The sequence below is a fragment of the Halichoeres trimaculatus genome, unplaced genomic scaffold, assembly GCF_033239565.1.
Source record: "Halichoeres trimaculatus isolate MK-OKI-2021-1 unplaced genomic scaffold, fHalTri1.1 fHalTri1_scaffold_10, whole genome shotgun sequence".
NCBI classification, from domain to species: domain Eukaryota; kingdom Metazoa; phylum Chordata; class Actinopteri; order Labriformes; family Labridae; genus Halichoeres; species Halichoeres trimaculatus.
In genome coordinates, this window is record NW_027437187.1 from 785276 (window position 1) to 807694 (window position 22419).

Here is a 22419-nt window from a genome sequence, read left to right on the forward strand (position 1 = left end):
CAATGACCCCAGCCTCTCACCTGCAGCACAAACACAGGTGACCCATCCAGCTCCTCTGTGACTGAGCCATAGTACTCGCTCATGGAGAACACGGGCGCCTCATCGTTTTTATTCACCACAGTCACCACCACGGCGGCATAGTCCTCCCACTTCCCATCCGAGGCCAGGACCAGCAGCTTGTACCTCTTCTGCTTCTCATAATCCAGCGGCTGTGCAATAAAAATTGTCCCCACCTCTGGTTCGATGTCAAAAACTCCTCCTTTGTTGCCAGATGTGATCTGGTAGCGCAGCTTGGCGTTAGCACCTGTGACAGGAATGATAGACTGAGGTGAAATCACCACCAAGACTGTGCAGCTGAGAATTTCAAATACATTAATACATTTTGTAAACTTAAAAAGATCGAAAAAAGGTTGGATTATGTTACAAAACATCAACTGATGAAAGAAAAAAAAACTTTTCAAAAATTGTAAGAATATTGCAAGAATTTCAAAACTTTCTATGAAATCTCTTAAAATGTGTCAGGAGCACATGTACCTGCATTTATGAAGCTATACAACAGTTATTATAGGCACTGATAACAGCTTATTGTGACATGACGTTAAGCATTACAAGCAGTGAACCTTATGAAGGCTTGGTTCATAATAAACTAGACATTAATATAAAACGAACTAAAAAATCTTTATGATCCTGGGTTCAACAACACGTTATGACTCCAGGTCTTGAGTCCAGGACTTGGATGACTTGACTTTGTATGTAATCTCGATGCAAATTCGCTTTCAGTGTGGCCGTACCATAATGTTGTGACCTCATGGTGTACGAACCAAGAAGAAAACACAGAGGAGCTGAATATTTACAGTGTGACATAAAAAACAAAAAGTGGTCTCACCTCAGGTTCAGCCGTCTGACTCCATAGAAGTCTATGTATGTTAGCTCTTAACCCAATTCCATAAATATCCTTTCCACAATATGAGAGACAGCGCCCTCTAGTAGCGATATTCAATGAGTGTGACAACCAACCCCATTTTCTCCTACTGGATACTTTATACTTGCAGTCTATGTAATTAAGCCAAGGTTTGCAGTAGACACTCTTTACCGAACTGTCACTGGAGTCAGACAGCAGCGTTCCTCATCCTGAGCTCAGTCTTGGCTGAATTCATCAGAATGTTTTATAAACTAAAAGTTAAATAGCACTTGGAGAGACTCCACTCAGACTCAAGCTCCAGTGACTCAACTTCAACTGAGATGAGAAGAATTCACTTCTGTGATACTCCTATGGAAGAATGTCTCTTTAATGCTGCAGCAGACTTTGGGCCCTTTAAGTGATAGCTCTGTGTGAGTTTAATATATATTTTTTTTATTTACTTTTTTGTTTTAATCTTTTTTTTTTTTTTAACTTTTTTTATTCACTGTTATTTAATAATAATAATAATAATGATAATAACAATAATAATAATAATAATAATAATAATAATAATAATAATAATTAGTGCTGTCAGGTGATTAAAAAAAAATCTAATTAATTACAGGATTTGTAATTAATTAATCTAATTAATCGAATTTTAATCTCATATCTGCTTAAGGTCCCAAAATAAAGATTTGGAATTCCAGGACATTAAAATTACATTAAAAGACACTAAAAAAACATTTAAAAATAAGGTGGGAATATATACAACACATGTTTAGGTACCCTGATGCATAAGGAACACATGAAGAAAGTTTTATGGTTCTATCTTTACAAAATCTATGCGTTCCTGCACTTAAGATAAGCTGATTTGATTTTTAGGACGTTTTTTTGCTTTTACTCGATGTTGACTCGATTTTCACTGCAATAGGAACTTCTATACTTCTATGAGGTCAGGAGAACCAGGGCTAAAGGCTAAAAACTGTGAGGAACTATGTACAAAACACTTTTTTCAAGTCTTGGATCAAAGAAAAGTGAAGTATTCTCAGTTTAACATGCTCTGAACACACAAACTGTTGCTCAATGGTGCAGAGCAGCCCCAAGCTGAAACATGACACCAGGAAGATGGAAGGAAATTTTCAAAGAATTCTTTAGATTTAAATACAGGATATATATCGATCATTCACTACAGTAAAGAGCGTAGAGTTTTTTTTTTAAAGACTTGAGCTAGAGCAAACGGTTGATTTTCTGCAGATTTTCAAAAAGGACGTGCGAATAAACGTGATGTGGATGGCAGTCACAAATCACTCTCGCTTCCCTCCCTCGGGTTTTTTCACGTGTGATACATTCAGGGACCGTCGGAAATTTGAAAATCTGACGAGAACATCTCTTTTTCCAAGTAGGACACACGGCTTGTAAATGCCAGACATTTAAAAATAAGTGCGTCTTTGAACGCCCGCGGGTTTGGGATCCAGATTAATCTGCTTTAATTTTTATAACGCATTAATATGTAGTGTAATTAATTAATCTAATTGACGCGTTAAAATGACAGCCCTAATAATAATATGAGTCTATGATACATTTATAAGAGCTCATAAGCAGTATTTGGTGCTTGTTGGTGTAAAAAAAAAAAAAAAGAATTAACCGGTGATTCCACTGGGATGCTTTAAAGGTCTTTATTTGAAAGAGGCATCTACAGGTTCCGGCTGTTTATTTGTTGTCTGCTAAATAAAGCTTGTGTATTGTGTGTTGGGTATTTTGCATTGCATGGTGAGTTTTTTGTGTTTCATCAAATGTTTAAAAAAGGTGGAATGCTTTTGGACATGGTGAAGGTTTTTTAGTTCTATGAAGTATCACTGTGTTTTGTGGGGTGATTTTTATATTACACTAAGCATTTTTGTGTTTTCAGAAAAGGTTTGAATATTTTGAGAGACATTCTTGTACCTCATAAAAAACTGTTCTGAACAATTGATGTAAATATTTTATGAAAAATATTTGTGTCTTTGTGAAATGTTTTTTTTGTCTTTCATAAGCATTGTGGGCTGCAGCAGTGAAGGCAGTGAATGTTGTGGCATTAAACAAAAATTGTGTTTATAAATTTACTCTAAACATTTAATCATTATCATCCGTACAACTCAACTCCACTGGGTTCCCACTCTGTAGACATCACATCTTTCATTACAGTTTTCTCCTGAAATGCAGAAACTAACGTATAAAATATGAAATTGATTTGATCACATCCTTTACCACTTTTACTGTCGTAATGTGTTAGGTAACTGTAAACACACTCTTCACAGGAGAGTTTACATTCAGCTGAGCTGGCATCATCTGTTTTATCTCAGCAAACTGGTCCAACAAACTCGTCTTCGTGTTTCTTACTTTTATTTCAGAAACAACACGGGAGTGTTACACCTCATTTCCTCTGAGACCGGAGCATTAGTAGGTTTTCATGTATCCCTTTCTTGTTTTGATTACTTAATTAAATGGAAACGCTGTAGCCCGTCTCCTCGGCTTTAATCAGATACTAATTAAAAAAGAGAGCTGAAAAAGTAAAAAGGAGCATGAGAGCAAAAAGCAGCGTACTGTAATGCACTTTGATAGCACCCTTTGGGGGATTATTGTGAGGCCTGGAAGAGGGAGTGTGTGTGTGTGTGTGTGTGTGTGTGTGTGTGTGTGTGTGTGTGTGTGTGTGTGTGTCATTGGGAAGGGGGGAAGTCAGTATCTGAACTTATCTGCCATGTCTCCATGGAGACGGCCCAGCCTAATGGTTTAACACTGGAATAGATAAAATAATCTCCTGGAATGAACAGTCTTTGCTCTCAATCATGCTGTTGGGTTAAAGTAGCTACAATCCCATGTAAATACACTAATCTGTTCTATTAACACAGCCCTGGCTGACAAAGTGCTCCCTGCCTCCCACAGGGATCTGCTGAGCTCACAGCAGTCAGGCCCAGGGTAGAGATCTTAAACAAGACAGATTGAGCTCAGCCTGTGAGATACAAGAGCAACAGTATTGTAACTTTAATGTCGGGGTGGGTGTCCGGGTGGGTGTAGTTCCACCACTATCCATCATTAGTGCTGCAGCCGGCCTAAGCTGCACCCCCACTGGCCATAAATACTTGATTAACAGACCCAAACATGCCCGATAAGGGGATCTTAGGCCCACTGCTGCACAGAGGGATGAACAACTGCTTTACTGGTTAAATCCGGCCCACCTACTGTGTGGGAGGGTGTCACTCTTCCTGGAACATATGTGCTACAGAACATTACCGAGCACTCAAAAGACTACAGCTAAATTCAGCACACTGAATGATTTCAGCAGAGCTCAGGCCAGATTGGGAGACTGCCTAAAGGGTCACTTTATGCAAACTGCTGCACACCAAGGCCATCTTCCAAAAAGGTGCCTGCTTGGCAAATAACACGCTGTTAGGGAAAATAAAAAAAGAACCTGACTGAGAAGCTGCCAAAATGTTTGTCTGTAGTTCCAGGAGAGAGACTGCGTCGACTGTGAAGTTTTAGCATCTCACAAACTTTTACGTTTGGCTAGCTTCTTTAACCTTTATTTGAGCAAACGGCATCAGCGGGACCTGCTGCCTCATCAAGTGTACCTTCATCCTCATCATTAGCACTGACGGTGACAACAGCCAGGCCCACATCTGCATCCTCGTCGACTCCCACTTCATACAGGCGCTGAGCAAAGACCGGTTTGTTGTCGTTGACATCGCTGATGAAAACCCTCACATACGCTGTGTCTGCAGGAATGACAGGATGTCAGAAGATTAAAGCTTTCACTCACACACACACAGACACACACACAGACACAGACACACACACACACACACACACACACACACACACACACACACACACACACTGTGCTCTGTATTTTCTCTCCATCTGTTTCTCATTGATTCAACAATTCATTGTCACAGCTTACTGTGGAGAGGCACTTAACCTGATGCCATGCCCCTCAACGTCATGAGTATCAGAAAAAACATTATTCACAAAGATGTGCTGTAGATTACATAGATCATTCATTTTGTCAAGAGTTTATTGTTCTTAGAGGGCAAACAGTTCTCAGCACAGAGACTCACACTAATGGGACCAAAGCTCTTCAACAAGCTGCTCCGTTTCAGGGAGTCGATAAAGAACCTCTCTACAGGGAGGGTTAAATATTTATAAGATGACAAGTGTTTGTGCCCCATAGATACCCACCCCCCACCCCCTCATTATGCTGTTTATTTCTTTGGTTAGAAATAATAAATTATCTGCACACACATCCCATGGCTGACGAGTTAATTTAGAGCTGCTGTGGTAAAGGGGTGGTGATGCTGGCTCTATTTTCTCATCCTGTCGTTACCTTCCCTCCTCCCCCTCCTCTTCCCCCTCCCTGTATGCTCCAGTGGGGACGCAGAGAGACAGGTAATGTTTGCAGAGGAGATGAGCCCTTCTGGATGTGGGAGATTTGTTGCACAAGACACAGCTAAGGCTCATTGCAAATGCTAAGCAGCCTTGGCAACTCTGGAGAGAAGGCTTTACGGCTCCGAAACATCACCCTTTACCCTTAATACCTCCTCCACAAACATTTACCAGAGAGCCGCTCCTGAATATAAACGTCACATTATGTGACTCTGCATACAGGCCACCTTTTACCAATGCCGAAATGTCACACAGAGACAACGGGAAACAAACACGGGCCATTCTGGTTAAACATTGAACAATGAAAACTAAAGAAGAGGGCAGAAAAAAACACCTCTGTGCCAGGACATCTGAGGCTGCGCTCACAGGGAAGACTCAGTGAGGCTGTGTGGCCAGACAATGTTTGAGGATTTTAAGTCAGTACAACAATGTGAACACAAAAAAGTATCATAAGGTCTGTTTAAAACAGGGAGCAAAATGACAGGGCTCCTCAAAAAGAAGGGTGCCCTTTAATACTTTAAACTAATAACAATGCTGCTTCCTATGGTGTTTTAAAGGACTTTGCAAAATTACTGTACATGATGAGTGATGAGTGGTAATGAGATACCAAGACTGCAGTTCCCTGAGTGTCCACTAGTCTGTCTGCAGCAGCAAGTCTGTCCCTATAGCATGGAGAGCTGCCCGGACCGGACAAATGCAAAGCTAACGAGCTGTTTGATGTGGCATCGTATCATGGGCGTAGCTGTGAGTCATAGGTTATTTTCTTATTTGATTCTTTGTAAGAAAACCAATCAGTAAGCTTCACAAAAAACTTTACTCATGAGTAGTTGGATGCCAGAAGAATAAAAGCCTGCCATCATTATCAAAATAAAAGCCTGCCATCAACATCATTATCAAAATAAAAGCCTGCTGTCATTATCAAAATTAGTGATGGGCCCCAAAGTAAGTACTTTATAGGTACCCACCAAAATCGAACTGTAGCACCAAGTAGCAACCCACATAGAACCAAATGGTACCATGTTAGGGAACCTGAACACATCCTTGTTACTGTGAGGAAGTAGAAGAATAGGCGATTTTCCGTGCAGGACATGAACACAGTGTTGCAAGGTTATATAAACGTGAAATTAAAAACTCAATTTATTGTAATTAAAAAAAATATTACCACATAAACGCACACAAATGTACTGAAAATTGGTACCGTAGAGTACCGGCGCCGACTGGCAGGTACCAGGCATCAGTACTGTGTCATTTCAACTGTGAAAGGTACCCATCCTAATCAAAATCCTACCTGAGTTGGGCTGCTTGTTCTTGCCGGGTCGCGCTGATTCCTGCCTGTCCTCTGACTGAATTTCCAGCAGATAAGAGCTCCGTGCCTCTCGATCAAACACGGCCTCTGTGCTGATGGTTCCAAATTTGGGGTCTATGCGGAACAGACGGTGGTCGCCGCTGCTGTCACTCAGTAGAGAGTAAGTGATCTGAGGAGCACAGGGAATTAGGAAATGAAGCCGCAGTATTTTTCAGGCATTTATTTGAAGAAGTGGTAGAAATAAAGGGCTTTGTAGCTGGAAATGTCAGGAGCTCTCCATCATCTTCCTGAAGCTGTCGTCTCATCACAGGCGAACTCGGATCGATACTTCATCCCACCAATATTGTTACATTCAGTCACACAGAAGCAGTGGCTCCGTTATTGACACTGCTTTAACAGCACTTCAGCATCTGATGTACAAAACTGTGACAAAATGTTCCAGCGGGGAGCGATGATTGAGCAAAAAAAGTCTACATAAAGGTTCTCTTCCCAAAAAAAGCAATCCGCTCACCTCTCCATTCAGACCCAGGTCTTTGTCGTGGGCAGACACCTGAAGAACTGTAGTTCCAACCTGAGCTCCTTCTGTAACCGAGGCCTCGTAAATGGAGGAGGTGAAAAATGGCACATTGTCATTGACATCTACGGAGAGAAGCAGATTAATAATGACTTAATTTCCAGATACTAATTAGATAATAAATTCTGTTGCATCCTGAGCTGCAGCCTCTGTAACGGTGCATTAAAGATTTAGGGCTTTGATTTCCTGAAGAAAAAAAAAAAAAACATGAGCCTACACTGTTTTCTGCAGCTGCTGACTGGAGCACACTGAATTTTACAAGTCCCCTGCACATGAACTCAACATTAAACTTCAAAGCTGGGAGATAATCGGCTGATGCTGGGGTTTGGTACAGTATGGTCTCCAAATTATAGAAGAATAAAAAGGTTCCACAGGATTTAATCACCCCCATAAGAGAACATCTGAGTGTTTTATTTCACAGTTCAGGCACTGAGGTTGACCTCTTTGAAGACAGAAAATGTGCCCTGATGAACCTTTTATTTTCAAGTATCCAACCAACTTTATCAGCATGCTACTGTGAGGAGTGTTAATCTGGTGATGAGACATACAGAGGTGGAGGCAGACGTTAGTACAGATAATTATCTGTATGTTACTAAGGAAGACAATGTTGGTAGGTCAGAATCTTCCAGCTCCACAAACTCTTGTCCCCTCTCTGCACTGCTTAGTGTGTTAAAAGTGTATAAGGTGTTGTCTCTGGGACAAATGTAAACATGTTTTCCTCAGTTTTCAGTGTTGCTACCTGAGCCCAGCTCTTTGCTACTCCAAGCCTGCTCTACATGCTGTTTTCTGTCCTCTAATGTAAGAGGGATGGGGCAGAATAAAATGGAAACAATACACCACTTGTGTGACATAACCCAGACAAAAGCATTAATATCGATAGTTGACTTTGAAAAATAAGGTACTAATATTGGAATAATACAGTGTGTGTATAACAGTGTGCTGAGGGTGCATAGAAAAGAACCAGCCAACCACTCCAAGAGGAAACTAACCCCTATTTCACAATGAGCTTCATGCTACAAACTAGCATGACTCAAGCCCTGTTTCCACCAAGCTGTTCAGTTCGGTTTGCCTCGGTACAACACACATTTTATGGTGTTACCTTTGACCAAAACCGGGACAACTCCCCAAATTACCAACCTGTGCCGACCCACTTTTTGTACCCTTCTGTTGGGGTGCAAGACACACTGATCTGACCCTACACTGATCTGGCCTAAACCTCTAGATCATCTGTGCCCCACTGTTTGTGTTATTTTGAAAGAAAACTGCCATTTTTTAATGTGGTTTCCGTGCACACACCATTGACTGTATAGAGTAGACAGCGTGGCTCTGTTTGGAAGTCAAAATACCCCCCTAACAGGCACCGCCAGTGTGCAGCCACAGTCTGTGCAGTAGAGACTATGAGGAACTCTGAGAGAATCTGAATGGACATTGGTGACAAAAATGTTTATTATTTTCTTATAAGAGTCTAATATTTTCTTAGCTCGCCTTCCTGACATATGTTACAAACCCTGAGAAAAAATACACAAGAACGTCAGCTGACAATCATCTTTAAACGTGATGTTAAGGCTTGTTTTTAACCTCTTATGACCAATGGAAACAAAACTGTTCAGAAAAAGAGGACCTGAATACAAGACAACAAAACATATATTCAAATCATTACAACAATCGAATGTTTGAAACATTTCTACCAGCTCTTTTTATTTTTTTTTTAAGTTTGACCTCAGCCCATCTGGAATGACTGGGGAGACAGAGTTTTTGACCTGTACTGCTGCCAGCCACCAGGGGGAGCAGTTTTTGTGGAGACCTCCCTTCAAGCTGAGCAACATGATATTGATTTTCTTACACACTCATTTGCTGCTTGATCTGCTTTGTTTAAGTTGACAGGTCACTGGTGTGGCAGCAGCATCCAGCATCCAACAAACATAAAAGTTTTATATATCTGATCTAGAGGGCTCAGACCTGCTGGAGACATCATGCCTTGTCTTGCCTCATCGTGCTATGTTGTGTCGTATTGCCATATCAATCAACCAATCAATCAATCAATCAATTTTTATTTGTATAGCGGCAAATCATAACAAACGTTATCTCAAGACACTTAACAAAAACATTTACAGGTCTAGACCAGTAAATGTTAATAACATTTTATTCGCAGAAACCCAACATCAAGACAAGATAAGGAGTCTTATCTCATCTTAATCTACCATGAGTACAGGACTTTACAACATTTAGCAAGTTACAATGGCAAGGAAAACTTCCCTTCAACGGGCAGAAACCTCGGACAGAACCAGACTCATGTTAGACGGACATCTGAGGAGACTGTGTTGGGGTTAGAGAGAGACAGATAGAGGAGAGAGAGTGGGAGAGAGAAGTATGGGGGGGGGGGGGGGGGGGGGGGGGCAGAGAGAGAGGGATACACACACGTGCACACACACACACACACACACACACACACACACACACACACACACACACACACACACACGTGCGCACACACACACACACACATACACACACACACACACACACACACACACACACACACACAAAGGGAGAGAGAGACAGACACAGACATATCGTACTGAGGTGTGACATGCCGTGCCGTATAGTACTATGTCGTGTCTTGTAGTGCCATGTGGATCCTTATCGCAGCGTTTCATAGGGAATCGAAGGATGTAGTGTAAAGTTGTTGGCTTTCTCTTTTCTGCATTTTTCTATGCTGTGGTGTGATATTTCTTGTTGTTTGTGTTGTTTAGCATTGTTTAGAGTTGTGTTGTGTTGAGCCTTGCTGTATGGGAGTCCTCTGACCATTCACGCTTTTATAACTGAACATAGCTCTTTCTATCTCAAGCCTTCAGAGCTGGCAGCTTTTTTTGGTTGTTTTTAATTTCATTGTTGTTTGTTAGGTCTAATGCCTGCACCTTATCTTAGCTGCATAGCTTCACCTGATGGATTTCTGCATTCACTCACCTTTTAATTATTGTCTGTGTGATTATGTAATGATTGTTTCATGTTTCTTGCACACGTTCACAGTGGTAATTTGCATTGCTTCTCTTTCTGTGTTTGGATGCAGCTCTCAGGTTGTGTTTGTGAAAATTGAGGCAGTGCATCAAGCAGAATATAGGTTTCATAAACCATCACAGAGTTCATTATTGCTTTAGCTGGGTGTGCTACAGTGGCATCTTGAGCAGTTATTTACATTTTTCAATTTTCACCAACTAACAGAATCATTATCACCCACTATAGTACCGGTGTGGTTCATAACTGATGATTGGAGCATGGGAAGCACTTACATTCATGTGGTGACACAGACTGTCAGTAAAACCTGCTAATGTAATGCAAATCACAAATCTCACCTGTAATATTGACATAGACTGTTGTGAAAGCAGCCAGGGGAACAGCTGCCACGTTCTGTGCCCGGACACGCAAAGAGAAGAAAGGCGTTGTCTCATAGTCCAGAGGCTCGGACACCAAGATGGACGCAGAGCCGTCCTCACGATTAGGGGACAGGTAGAACCGAACTGGCATGTTGGTTTCAGGGACCATCCCGTCCTCCAGGTTATAGGTCACCCTCGGGTCTCCCAGATGAGAGGTGGCCTTGATTGTCTGAGCAGGATGAGAGGTGAAATCATTACTGTGCTTAGCTGAGAGCCTAGATGTCACGTTCTGTTAAAGTTAGGAGGACTGATGTTAAGAAGCATTAGACAAATGTTCCTGCTGCTTGCAGGAAAAAAAAGATTCTGACTCGACTGGTATGACACTGTGGACAGATTTTTCCTTCCCTTTCCTTAAAAGATTTGTCTAATATTATGGGAAATAAACCAGTTCCCTGTAGCAAGTTTTTTGTTGGGATTTTTTGCAATGAGGGTGATGAGCTGCTGAAAATCCTCCCTGAGATCCCTGGGGGTGATTCATTTAGTGTTTAGGAACAGCTGAGGCAGGGAGAAAACTGGTCTTTAACAAAACTTGAAATGAAAAATAGCTCTCAAAGTAAATCTGAAAATTTACCAGACTCCAACAACAGGTTAGCAAGAAGAGTAAACAAGGAGACTCTGACGGCTCTCATGTAGCAGTGTACTTTTCAACATTGGAAGCATTTAATGCCAACACTGGTCGTTGTTGCCTTTGGTCAGACAGGTCACGTCTGATTGACCCCCAAAAAATGTGTATACTGTTTTAGGGATAGACTGAAAAACCCTTTAGGGTCAATAGCACCGAGTCAGTGACGTGGCTTACTAGATGGAGTAAACATTTACCGGCATGCAGAAAGCAAAACATCTCATCTGGTGTACATGTTTTTTTTTTGTTTTTTTTTCATTGCTAGGCGCTGCCCAAGTAGCTGCCTGTTGCAGCAGCTCTCTCGTCTTTGTCATTTTCTTGTAATTTTTTTCGTCTCTTTTTCGTCATCTTTGTATTTGGAGTGGATCATCACTTTGTATGGTTCATTGTTGGTCATGGACACCAAACTTGTTGTGGCCTCAGCAATATTTTTACTACTTTTTCTCCTGTTTGTCTGGAAATCCTACATGTAACCATGGCTGCATTGTTTACATGTGAAATTAGCTGTTAGCAGCCTGTAGCATGTCAATGCTAACTAGTGTAGGGCTTGATGATTTCCCTCGAGCTGAGGAGGAGGAGGAGGTGAGGACGACGTGCTGGTTCTCGGATGTGAGCTGGGAGGTGACGACGTGGACCTGTCCTTCCATCCATCGTTGTTGGGAACGTGGGATCTTGCTCCGGGGGATGGATGAGCTAGCCGTGCTAACCCAGCGGCATCGTGCTGTTCACAGACGTGGCTGACGGAGCTGACATCGGACGCCGGCGACACATCGGAGGAGCTTCGCCTGCTGTGAGCAGACAGGATCCAGGAGACAGGGACTGAACAGACTACTGGGGAGGCTCAGTCCTGGACCCTGTGGAGGTGGAGACTGGCTGGGCTGGAGAGTGGTGGACGGGATGTCGTCATCTAATTTCTTATGGACCTTTTTGCACTTTCTATACACTTTGTTACTTTTCTTTTCTTAAATGCTGCTGTAACTCCTGAATTTCCCCTCTGGGATAAATAAAGTATTTTCTATCTCTATTTCTATTTCTATTCTATGACGACGGCTACCTTGTTTTGGACACAGGCTGTACATCACAATAGGTCAAAACCTAAAATGTGATATAACCATTTTTTGACAAAAAGTAGTGGCATCAAGATAAACATTTTGAAGCAAACTAAATACTGCAGTTCGCGGACTATGAGCTGCTACATTTTTCACATGCTTTGAACCCTGCGGCTTAAACAATGGTGCAGCTAAATTATGGGTTTTTATAGTCTAACTAAATTTTGCTATTAAGACTTTCAGGGGATCTCTTGTGTGTCTGATAACCCTTACATAGTACCTGACGTTGGAGAGGGTGTCACTGCCTGATCCTTGAAAGTGTTACTGAAAAAACATAGTTAAGCTACTAATGTTGCTTTTTGTAGTGCGGTTACTGCCCAACACTTCCAGTTCTGTGGTGCTCTTTCATATTGTATTGTTACGTACACATGGTATTGAACTGTGTCCTAAGCTATCCTATGGTTAAACTGTAACCAGCTGTAAAAGTATCAGACATGTTGAAAATGAGTTCATATGACAGGCTGCATCATATTTAGGACAGGTGTGTAGTACATGGTACATGTTGTAGTGAGCGTAAAGCTCAGATAACGTCAGACTTCACAAACACTAAACGTGCTCATTGATGATCCAAGTATAAGAAAGAGTAAGATTCTGTCAGTCATACCTTTCACCAGAGTCCTGAAATAACCTCTTATCTCGGAATGAATCCTGATGTGAGGACCTTGAATAAAAACAGTTTTGTGCTCTTTAGACTGACAGTGATGTATTTTCACATCAAAGCAGACTTTTTGATTGGATTTAATTAGCCTGCAGACATGAAACTTGCTTAACACACCATCTGATGTCAGCTTTCTGGTACAGCATCCAACTCAAACACGTTTACAGATTCTTCAAGGCGCTGACAAGCTTTTTAAGTGTATGATGAGCACAAAGAGAACCTCAATAACACTCAGACTCTGCCTTAATCCAGAGGAGCAAACAACTAACAAACAAACCGCACTTACAGCGTCTCAGAAAAAGCACAAAAAGCTTTGACAAGCCAGCAACAGATGAGGTATCAAACCCAGTCAGCCTGCTACTACAGCTGCAGCATGCACACCTACCACTATGGGCGTATCTCTGGCCGTGTTCTCTGGGATGACCACGCTGTAGCTCTCCTTCTCCCACTCTGGAGGCTGGTTCTTCACGTTGGTGATGGTGACAGACAGCTCCACTGAGGCGCTTCGGTTTCCTCCATCGGTCGCCACAATGTCCCGCGTGATGTAAGTTCTCTGCGAGATCAGTCATCACAGTTATCATCAGGCAGAAACAGCTGGAGTCATAGGTTAACAGATGGGTGGAAGCACACAGAGGTAGACTGGGTACAGGCGAAACCATGAACAGCTACCACGGAGGATAGACTTTGTGCAGGGCCGGTCATTTTGCTCAGCATCAATGATCCTCAGAGAACTTTCTTCATTTGCTTTCCTTGAAGTGCCAGCTACGTTTACCCACTCAACCTTTTCAAACCAGTGAAAGTAAGAAGCTCTTGTGCCACATCTTTTTAAAACAGAATTTGAAGGAGCAGGCAGGTGACGGTCAGATTGGTTTCAGTGACTACACATCCCTGAACCTGAACTTTGAATCCACTTACGGGACATTTTGGGTAGATTGTGAATGACAGAAGCAGCTGATTGAGACATAACCCAGGCCACAAAGAGCTCTTCTGCTTTGGTAATCATGCTGTTACTAAACCTGGATGGAATAAAGCGCTGGTTTTTAACTTCATCTTATCACAGGGGACACTGCAAGGAAACAGAGAAACTTCCTCAGAGGTCGTTTATAGTTTGTTGCATCAGTCTTGTTTCTCATTTACGTTGCGTTGCTAGTGTTGTGCAAGCCTAGCTTAAATTACTCTCTGTCTGTGAAAGTAAAAATATTAGTCTCTCATAGGAGACTGCTTTGCAATCCATTCAACATGTTATTATACCTCTCCTAAAATACCAAAAACCAAATAGAGAGAGCATAGCACTAGCTTGGCAATAATGTAGAAGGGAAATTGCTTTTATATGCTAGCATCTCTCTCTCTCTCTCTCTCTCTCTTTCTTTATATATATATATATATATATATATATATATATATATATATATATATATATATATATATATATATATAATGTATTAGCATTTATTAGCATCACACCTCGGTTAGACAGTCCCGTTTCCAAACTGAGAAGCACATGAACACACCACAGCCAGAAAAAGAACTTCTCAAGGAAGAAACTGGAACCATCCATGGAGCACACGCATGAAGCAATAACCACTGGACCAAACCCACTGTTTGATTCTGTTTATCTCAAAAAGCAATGTGTAACATCAACATGAAACTCAGATCAGAGTAAAAGACAAAGGGCTTTTTTTAAAAAAATTAAAGAATAAAATAAAATTGTCCTCATCACTCACAGTTAAAGATAATAAAGTTATAGTTAAACCACTTTGTAAATGAAAAATTGTTCAAATAAAGATTCAATTGTGAGGATGTAATGACTCAACCTTCAGCTGTATTATTCTATTATGCAAATCAAGACCCAGTGACTCTATTATTGTGCTGCAGCAGCCTGATAAAAAAGAAATCTCACTTAACTCCAGAATTACATTTTCTCTTCTCAGGACAATCCAATTAGTATTTGTGAACAAGTCTTTCCAAAGCTTGTGAACAAAGATTGTAATCTGTGATGTCAATGTGGACCAAGCAGCTGCTGCTTTTTCAATAAATGGAGCTCTGCACTAACATCCAGCCAACGTTAGGAATCAAATTTTGTTAATAGCGCCAGATATGAAGAGAAATTATTCATCAAATAATTTGGACTACAATATTTCCACGTTATCCCCTTAATTCTCTGCAGAGTTCCTCTCTCCAGCATGTTGTCCCTGCATGAATCCAGCCAACTCAAGTGCATTCTGGCGCATGAATAATCTCTCTATTCAATGGATGCTCTCCTTCACATTTTCTCTCAAAGACCACGAGCCTGCTGGGAGCCGCGCAGCACATTTTTCTGTGAAGTTTGTGTTAAGAAATGTTGAATACTTGTTCACTGTAATCAGAAAAATGATGAGAAAATCAAAATGGAACAATGTCTCAGACCAACTGAGACGTTTAACATTTAATGAAGTGCTTTTACAATCTTAGTTACCGCACCAGGATTGCTGCATGATTCAGCCAGACTCTGAAACTGCTCTTAAATATGCAGCAGCTTTGTTCAGCGAGGTTTAGGGCTGAACACTTTTAATTTTGCATGAAGTCAGAAGCAACATTACCAGGGACTTCCCACACTAAAAAAGTGTTCTAAATAATACACAGCTCTATAGTGCTACGGCAAGTTTCTAGCAGGAGAACAACTCAGTCTTTAAATAAGTGAAAGAGAAAAACAGAAAGAGGAGTGCTGATAGGCTGCAGCAGACATGAAAGTGCACAACACACCTTTCAAAACTGAACTAAATGTGTTACATCAGTGACACTGACACAGCAATTCACTTAAAGAACATCAATTAGTCAACAAACATCAACCACTTAAGGATGGCTTTCTAATCTTTACAGCTGCTTTTCAAGTTCAGCAGAAGCATTTATAGAGCTGGAATAATCCTCTCCTTAAAAAGAGCTGTTTCATTTTCCTTAAGGGAAATTATCTCTGCAGCACTTCCCCAAAGCACATCACAGAGCTCTGCTTGTGGAGGAGGTGTTAGCGCTGAGGTGATCGTGCTTTGTGAGTTAAATCACAGGTATGGCCTTCAAATTGTTTCAGTTAATAGCATCAAAGTACACGACTCGCCCAGAGCTGCTGCTGCTGTCAGTCTCCTTATCAAAGTCTGAGATGATGAATTAAAATTAAAGTCTTCAACCTGTTACACCAAGGCCAAACAAAGAGTCCCAGCTTCTGGTAATTAGCTTCGTGGAAAACCTGAGCCATCCATAAAAGAACAGCCCGTCTTTTTCTGACAGCTTCTGTGGTTGCAGGTTTTACACACATGCACACACATTTCAAGCCTAATCTTTGGTAACAGTGCAATCAGACCGGAGCTGTCGTCATCACACAGAGCCACGGGAGTCACCAGCTGCTCTGATTTGTTTTCAGTTATTTGTTTAGCCTGAGCGATTCTCCCTCATCGTCTCCCTCTGAGGTGTTTCCACATGCAGCACCTCGGGGAGTTCACACACCCCACATCACTTTCAGGTGGCACATTCATTAATGCTGCTGACACACACCCACAGGCAGCCATGTGACACAAAGCAGTCTGTGTGTGTGTGTGTGTGTGTGTGTGTGTGTGTGTGTGTGTGTGTGTGTGTGTGTGTGTGTGTGAGCTGTGCTGGCTGACAGAGCAGCAGATAATAACTGCACACTGACCTGTGATATGGGCTGATTAACGTAGACCCATCCAGTGACAGGGTTGACCCGCAGGTACTCAGGCTGCTCCAGGGACATGGAGTAAGCGATCACCGCATTAGTGCCAAAATCGTCATCATGAGCTGCCACACGCAGAAAACTGGTACCGACCAACGTGTCCTCTCGCAGGAAGTCTGCAGTAGGCAGAAATAATCAAAGAGCACTCAGTGCACAGCGGAACACACAGAAGGACAGTGGGAGGCTGAGAGCAAAGCACAGGAAAGGTCAAGCAGGAGAAATGTTGTGGACATTTGCTCTGTGCACAGTAATTTGTCAAGTTTATACAGTTTTCACACAGAGATGCCCTTTTTGGACGCTACTCTGAGGTTTTAGTGTCTGAACTCAGGACTCTGGACTTGATGTCAGGAGGAGAAACAGTCTGTATGGAGAGTAAAAGCAGGAGGACCAGGATCCAGAGTAATGTGAGGAGGATTTCTTTCTCTCTCTGTCTGAACAGATATCTGCATGAAGAGCAGCTATCAGTCTGTTCAAGATCAAACATTAAAACTGATCTGTTGATGCTGAGACACCAAAGACAATCAGCACTCAGATCTCATGACTTCCCTGAATGCATCAGGACCTCCAATCATATAAAGTAGTTTTCTTTTCCATTATGGAATAGACCAGAGAATGGCAGATTTTCTTTGAAGGGTGAATTGTGTCCTAATTTTGAACTAGACACTCAGTATGTGGAGAAAGTAGTGTTGGCTGGTTGTTTATCACTGACAACAAGCAATACCATAAGCTGGAAAAGTTGGCAAGTATTCAGACTTATGTGATAAGGATGGAACGCATGGTTCACAAAACCACAGTTCAGATCTTGTCGGATCTTTGCGATCACAGTTTGTGGTTTGGTTCAGTGTACATAGTTGTTGGTTTAACACTCAGATTACCATATGTCCCAATAATCCACCATGAGTAGTTCATGTTGTATCAGCTATGTATAGTCATGTAAACCCTGAAAGAATGAGGATGTCTGACATTCAAAACATCATTAAAGCTGAGAGAAACATTGCTAGTTGTAACATGCCAACTCATCAGTAAGGAAAGTCACTATTGGCTGTCCCAGAAGTTGCTAAAAGTCACGAAATGACATCCTTTTCTAACTTGCATAAAATGCCATGTGCATGTAATAGTCATGGACGCTGTAAGAGAGGGAAAAAACCTGGGAGCAACAGAAAGCGGGTAAAAAACAGAGTAAATATGTTTAGAATAGAACTTATCTTGTGTTGATTCTTTTTTATTTATTTATTTATTTTATGGCATAATATTTACCCTCCTGTAGCCGGGCTTGTGACACACACATGCACGATTCATTTGCATACAGTCATCTGCTCTGACTACAGCAAAGAGGACTTGTCTGCCTGTGAGTGTTTTGTATAGGGGCGGGGCAGCTCGTTGAGGAGCGTTAGATCTGAACAAGTTTTCATGTCAGAGTCTCTAAACTCCAGAAAAGGCACTGCATTTGTTACCAGTGGCTTTTTTTTTAATAAAAAAGAAGAAGAAAAAAAAGAAAAAGTTGCTGAATAAATAGTTTTTTTATTAATTCTGTTTAACTAAGCGACAGTGCATACAGCACAGCATCCATTTGAATGTGCCAGAGTTAGCCATAAGACTAAATTTCATTTGTAGTCTCATGCAGGGCAGTGCAGAGTTCAAAGTAGAAAAGGAATCAAAGTCGACAAAGCCTTTAAGTTGGCAACACTTGGTCACAGTTTTCTCCTCCCCTCTCTTACCGCCATCATCAGGGCTCACACTGAATCCAAAGTGCTCATACAGCAGAACCATACAACGCCACAGACACATCCTCTGACAGTCCTCTCTGCTCCACAACTGTATGTGCTACAAAGAAGAAGAAGGATCTGTGCCCAGTCAGGTGAACCAAATGGTTCAGGTTCATCCCTGATATATATATCCAGTACTCACTAAATGACTGGTTAGGCTAACAGCCTGCAGCTTGGGGGTGTCTTGTTCCAGTAACATGAGGGGAAATTGTGTCTACATCTTCATTGTCATAAAATTCTCAGATTAAGTTTGTCCCACTCAGCGTATTAACCTCGGTATGTACGGGCTCCTACTTTTGCTCCTGCTTTAATGATGTTATTTTTGTTGGATCAGCACGTCGGACACTTACACTCATAACGCAAATTCTCAAACTTTGGGCTATTATCATTCTGGTCCAGTATCTGGATGGTGAGTTGGCAGATGCCGATGAGTGGCTCCTCCGCCCAGTCAGTGGCTGTTACCGTAATCGAATACTCCCTCTGTCGCTCCCGGTCGAACCTCCGTGCTGTCACTATCACTCCTGCAGGGACGGAGAAAAACAAACACACATGAATACAGATTTATTTATCCACCCACTCAGCAATCCTTTTTTTGAGTCATCCATGCATGCATGCATCCATCCACACATCCATCTCACCATCCATCCATCCAGGTCAAGTCAAGACGAGAAGTAAACAATTATAAATGTATTCAGAGGAAGTGGAGCGTTTATTTCAAGAGCAGCAGCTTTGTCATTAAATCTCAGGATGATGAAACCAGAAGAGAACATTAAATAATTGGACAAGCGGACATGCACATGCAAACGTGTTGACCTGATGTGTCCAGCCTCTGAGCAGGATCTGTATTGTCTTTATGTAGATTTATCCTCACACACTGAGGACTCACACTGAGCTTGTCCACATGAGGAAATGATGTTTGATGGACAGCTTTCGGCATCCCGCTCGTCTTTTTTAGAGTAAATATTTGAACTCTATCAACATTTCCTGGCAGATAAGGTCAGAGTTTACCCTAGACAAAGCTGTGTATCACATTCTAAAAGCAGAACTCTTTGCTCCACGTCTTAGCGTCCACTCTACCTGTGTCTGGGTGGATTCTGAAGGCCGGCATGGCACTGTCTCTGTGCATTAAGCCATATTTGACTTTTCCATTCGCTCCCTCATCTGCATCCACCGCATGCACTTGCAACACAAAAGTCCCCGTTGGCTGGTTTTCCAGCACTGAAGCCTGCTCACGATACTGTTGGCACTGAGAAACAGAGAGAGAGGAGGAGGAGAGAGAAGAGGAGGAGAGATAAACATAAACAAGAAGCATCTCTACTATATGTGGGAATATCATGTGAAAATTAGTTACAGCACTGAGAGAACGGGGATCAGAGAAATAGGTCAGTGCACTCACAGGGAGGTGCAGACACAGTAGCCCACATGTACAGCAAAGGAAAAACACTTGTGCTTATTTCTTTTGAAGAGCCAGCAGTGAACAGCATTGTCTTAGCAGAGAGTACAATCTATTCCCCTAATGAACATATGCCCCAGATAAAGAGCCTCTCTCTGGAGCCTTTCCTTTTGAAATCAGACATAAACGAGAGCTTCTCTTTCAACAGAGTGACCATGAAAAACCCAAAAACAAAAGCTAAGGAGGAGCCAGACCGAGGCAGATCAAAGGATGAGCGGGAGTGATGGAGAGAGGAATAAAGTAGGGGTTAATGGGATGTGATGGCACAGACAGCACGGCCTGCAGGTAGACTTTCATGAAAACCATATAAGAACTGAACATAAGGTCATGCTAGCATCCACGGTTCTGAGGCCTAAGTTGGTATTTTAATGCATCAAGGATCCTAGGCTTCCAGCCAAACCAAAGGCCTTGGAGCTCCACATGAGTACGTCTCCTGCCTAAGTTCAGGTCCTTCTAATTAAGGAGCCAGTTAATTAAACAGGTACAGTATATTGTGATGATACTGCACTTTTTTTCATAAATTAAATCAAATCCCAATAGAGTGCCTAAAGAAAGAGTGGGTGTGCAGGCTAATCAGAACTCATGGGAAAACCCGGCACAGAGAGACGCAGGCCCGGGAACCAGAACAGCAGGGTGGAAAGAAAGACTGGCAGGAGGGATAGAAATGGGGAGGAACAGTGATAGATGAAGGAATAACTGATGTGCTCTGAGAGGAAGGCAGACAGAAAGGCCGTCAGACAGACAGGCAGACAGACGAGAACCAACAGACAGACAGACAGACAGACAGACGAGAGCCAACAGACAGACAGACGGACAGACAGACAGACAGGCAGACAGATGCGAACCAACAGACAGACAGGCAGACCGACAGACAGGCAGATAGACAGGCAAGTAGACAGACAGGCAGGCAGACAGAAGAAGAGAACGACAGACAGGCAGACTGACAGACATAAAGATGGGCAGGCAGGCAGACAGACAGGCAGACCGACAGACAGACAGGCAGATGGACAGTTAGACAGACAGACAGGCAGATGGACAGTAAGACAGACAGGCAGATGGACAGATAGACAGACAGACAGGCAGATGGACAGTAAGACAGGCAGGCAGACAGACGGACAGGCAGGCAGACAGACAGACAGGCAGGCAGGCAGGCAGGCAGATGGACAGTAAGACAGGCAGACCGACAGACAGACAGACAGACAGACAGACAGGCAGATAGACAGGCAAGTAGACAGACAGGCAGGCAGACAGAAGAAGAGAACGACAGACAGGCAGACTGACAGACATAAAGATGGGCAGGCAGGCAGACAGACAGGCAGACCGACAGACAGACAGGCAGATGGACAGTTAGACAGACAGACAGGCAGATGGACAGTAAGACAGACAGGCAGGTGGACAGATAGACAGACAGACAGGCAGATGGACAGTAAGACAGGCAGGCAGACAGACGGACAGGCAGGCAGGCAGGCAGACAGACAGGCAGATGGACAGACAGACGGGCAGACGGGCAGACAGACAGGCAGACGGACAGAAAGACTTTCTAAGGATCATATTGTGCAAACACAAACTTGAGGGAAATTTGATTTGAGGGAAAGAAAAATTAACTGTTAGCAGGTAAGGCAGGTTTAGGGTGACAGCTGCAAGGAAAAGCAAAAACAAGGCGTTAATGCAGAACCGCAACGTTTGGAGAACAGATGTTAAAGACGAGTGGAAAGACATATAGCACCATCATATCTGTGTGGCATCTAGGGGTGTGCCATATCATACCGTCTACGATAATACCAGTATACTTTTTTTGACGATATAAATTTGTCATTTTGCAATATTTACAGTGCAGAAACATAATGAGACGCTCCCTGCTGAGTACAAAACAACAATGTCAGACTTAGTGGCTCAAAGAGGAGCAACCTCAGTGATGTAGAGGTGGTTCAGCTGACCAAAGATCAGGCATGCAGCAAATGTGCAGGAGAACTGTTACCATGAAGGGTGGCAACACCACCGTGTTCCAGCACCTAGAGCTGAAACACACGGCCGAATACAACCAGGCTATGAAGAAACGTGAGGAGGACGCAAAAGTTACGTTATCACCAGTGGAATTTTCAACGGATGTGTGGTTGAGCCAGATTTTTTAACCCTGTATCAGCATTACCCCTAATTCATCACACATAAAGTACGAGCGCCACGCAGTTCTGCGGGTTGTGGGCGCGAGACAATTCATAATGGGTGCACCTCTGGGGGGCAGCGCAGCATAGCGCAGCACAGCGCAGCATAGCGCAGCACAGCGCAGCACAGCGCAGCACAGCGCAGCACATGGCAGCACAGTGTAGTGTAGCACAGCACAGGGTTGAGATTTAGCAGGTTGTGGGTTAGGTAGCCAGGGGAAGTCCTCTCCCAGGGTTAACGCCTACCCAAGTATTAGTCTGACGGAAACTATTTGTCTGTATTGGTATTGGTAA

General features: G+C 42.6%; 1 protein-coding gene across 2 annotated transcripts in view; it reads right to left on the reverse strand.

Moving 5' to 3' along the window:
• Positions 1–22419, reverse strand: part of LOC141796942 (neural-cadherin-like) — a 158132-nt gene that overhangs the window by 50898 nt on the left and 84815 nt on the right. For both annotated transcript variants that reach the window (XM_074678283.1, XM_074678284.1), the window contains exons 9-17: positions 19588–19756; positions 18861–19031; positions 16688–16860; positions 13409–13576; positions 10554–10803; positions 7138–7265; positions 6609–6795; positions 4510–4653; positions 21–304 (exon numbers count right to left, since the gene is read on the reverse strand). In XM_074678283.1, the coding sequence (XP_074534384.1) occupies positions 21–304; positions 4510–4653; positions 6609–6795; positions 7138–7265; positions 10554–10803; positions 13409–13576; positions 16688–16860; positions 18861–19031; positions 19588–19756 (1674 nt within the window). The remainder of the gene's footprint in view (positions 1–20; positions 305–4509; positions 4654–6608; positions 6796–7137; positions 7266–10553; positions 10804–13408; positions 13577–16687; positions 16861–18860; positions 19032–19587; positions 19757–22419) is intronic.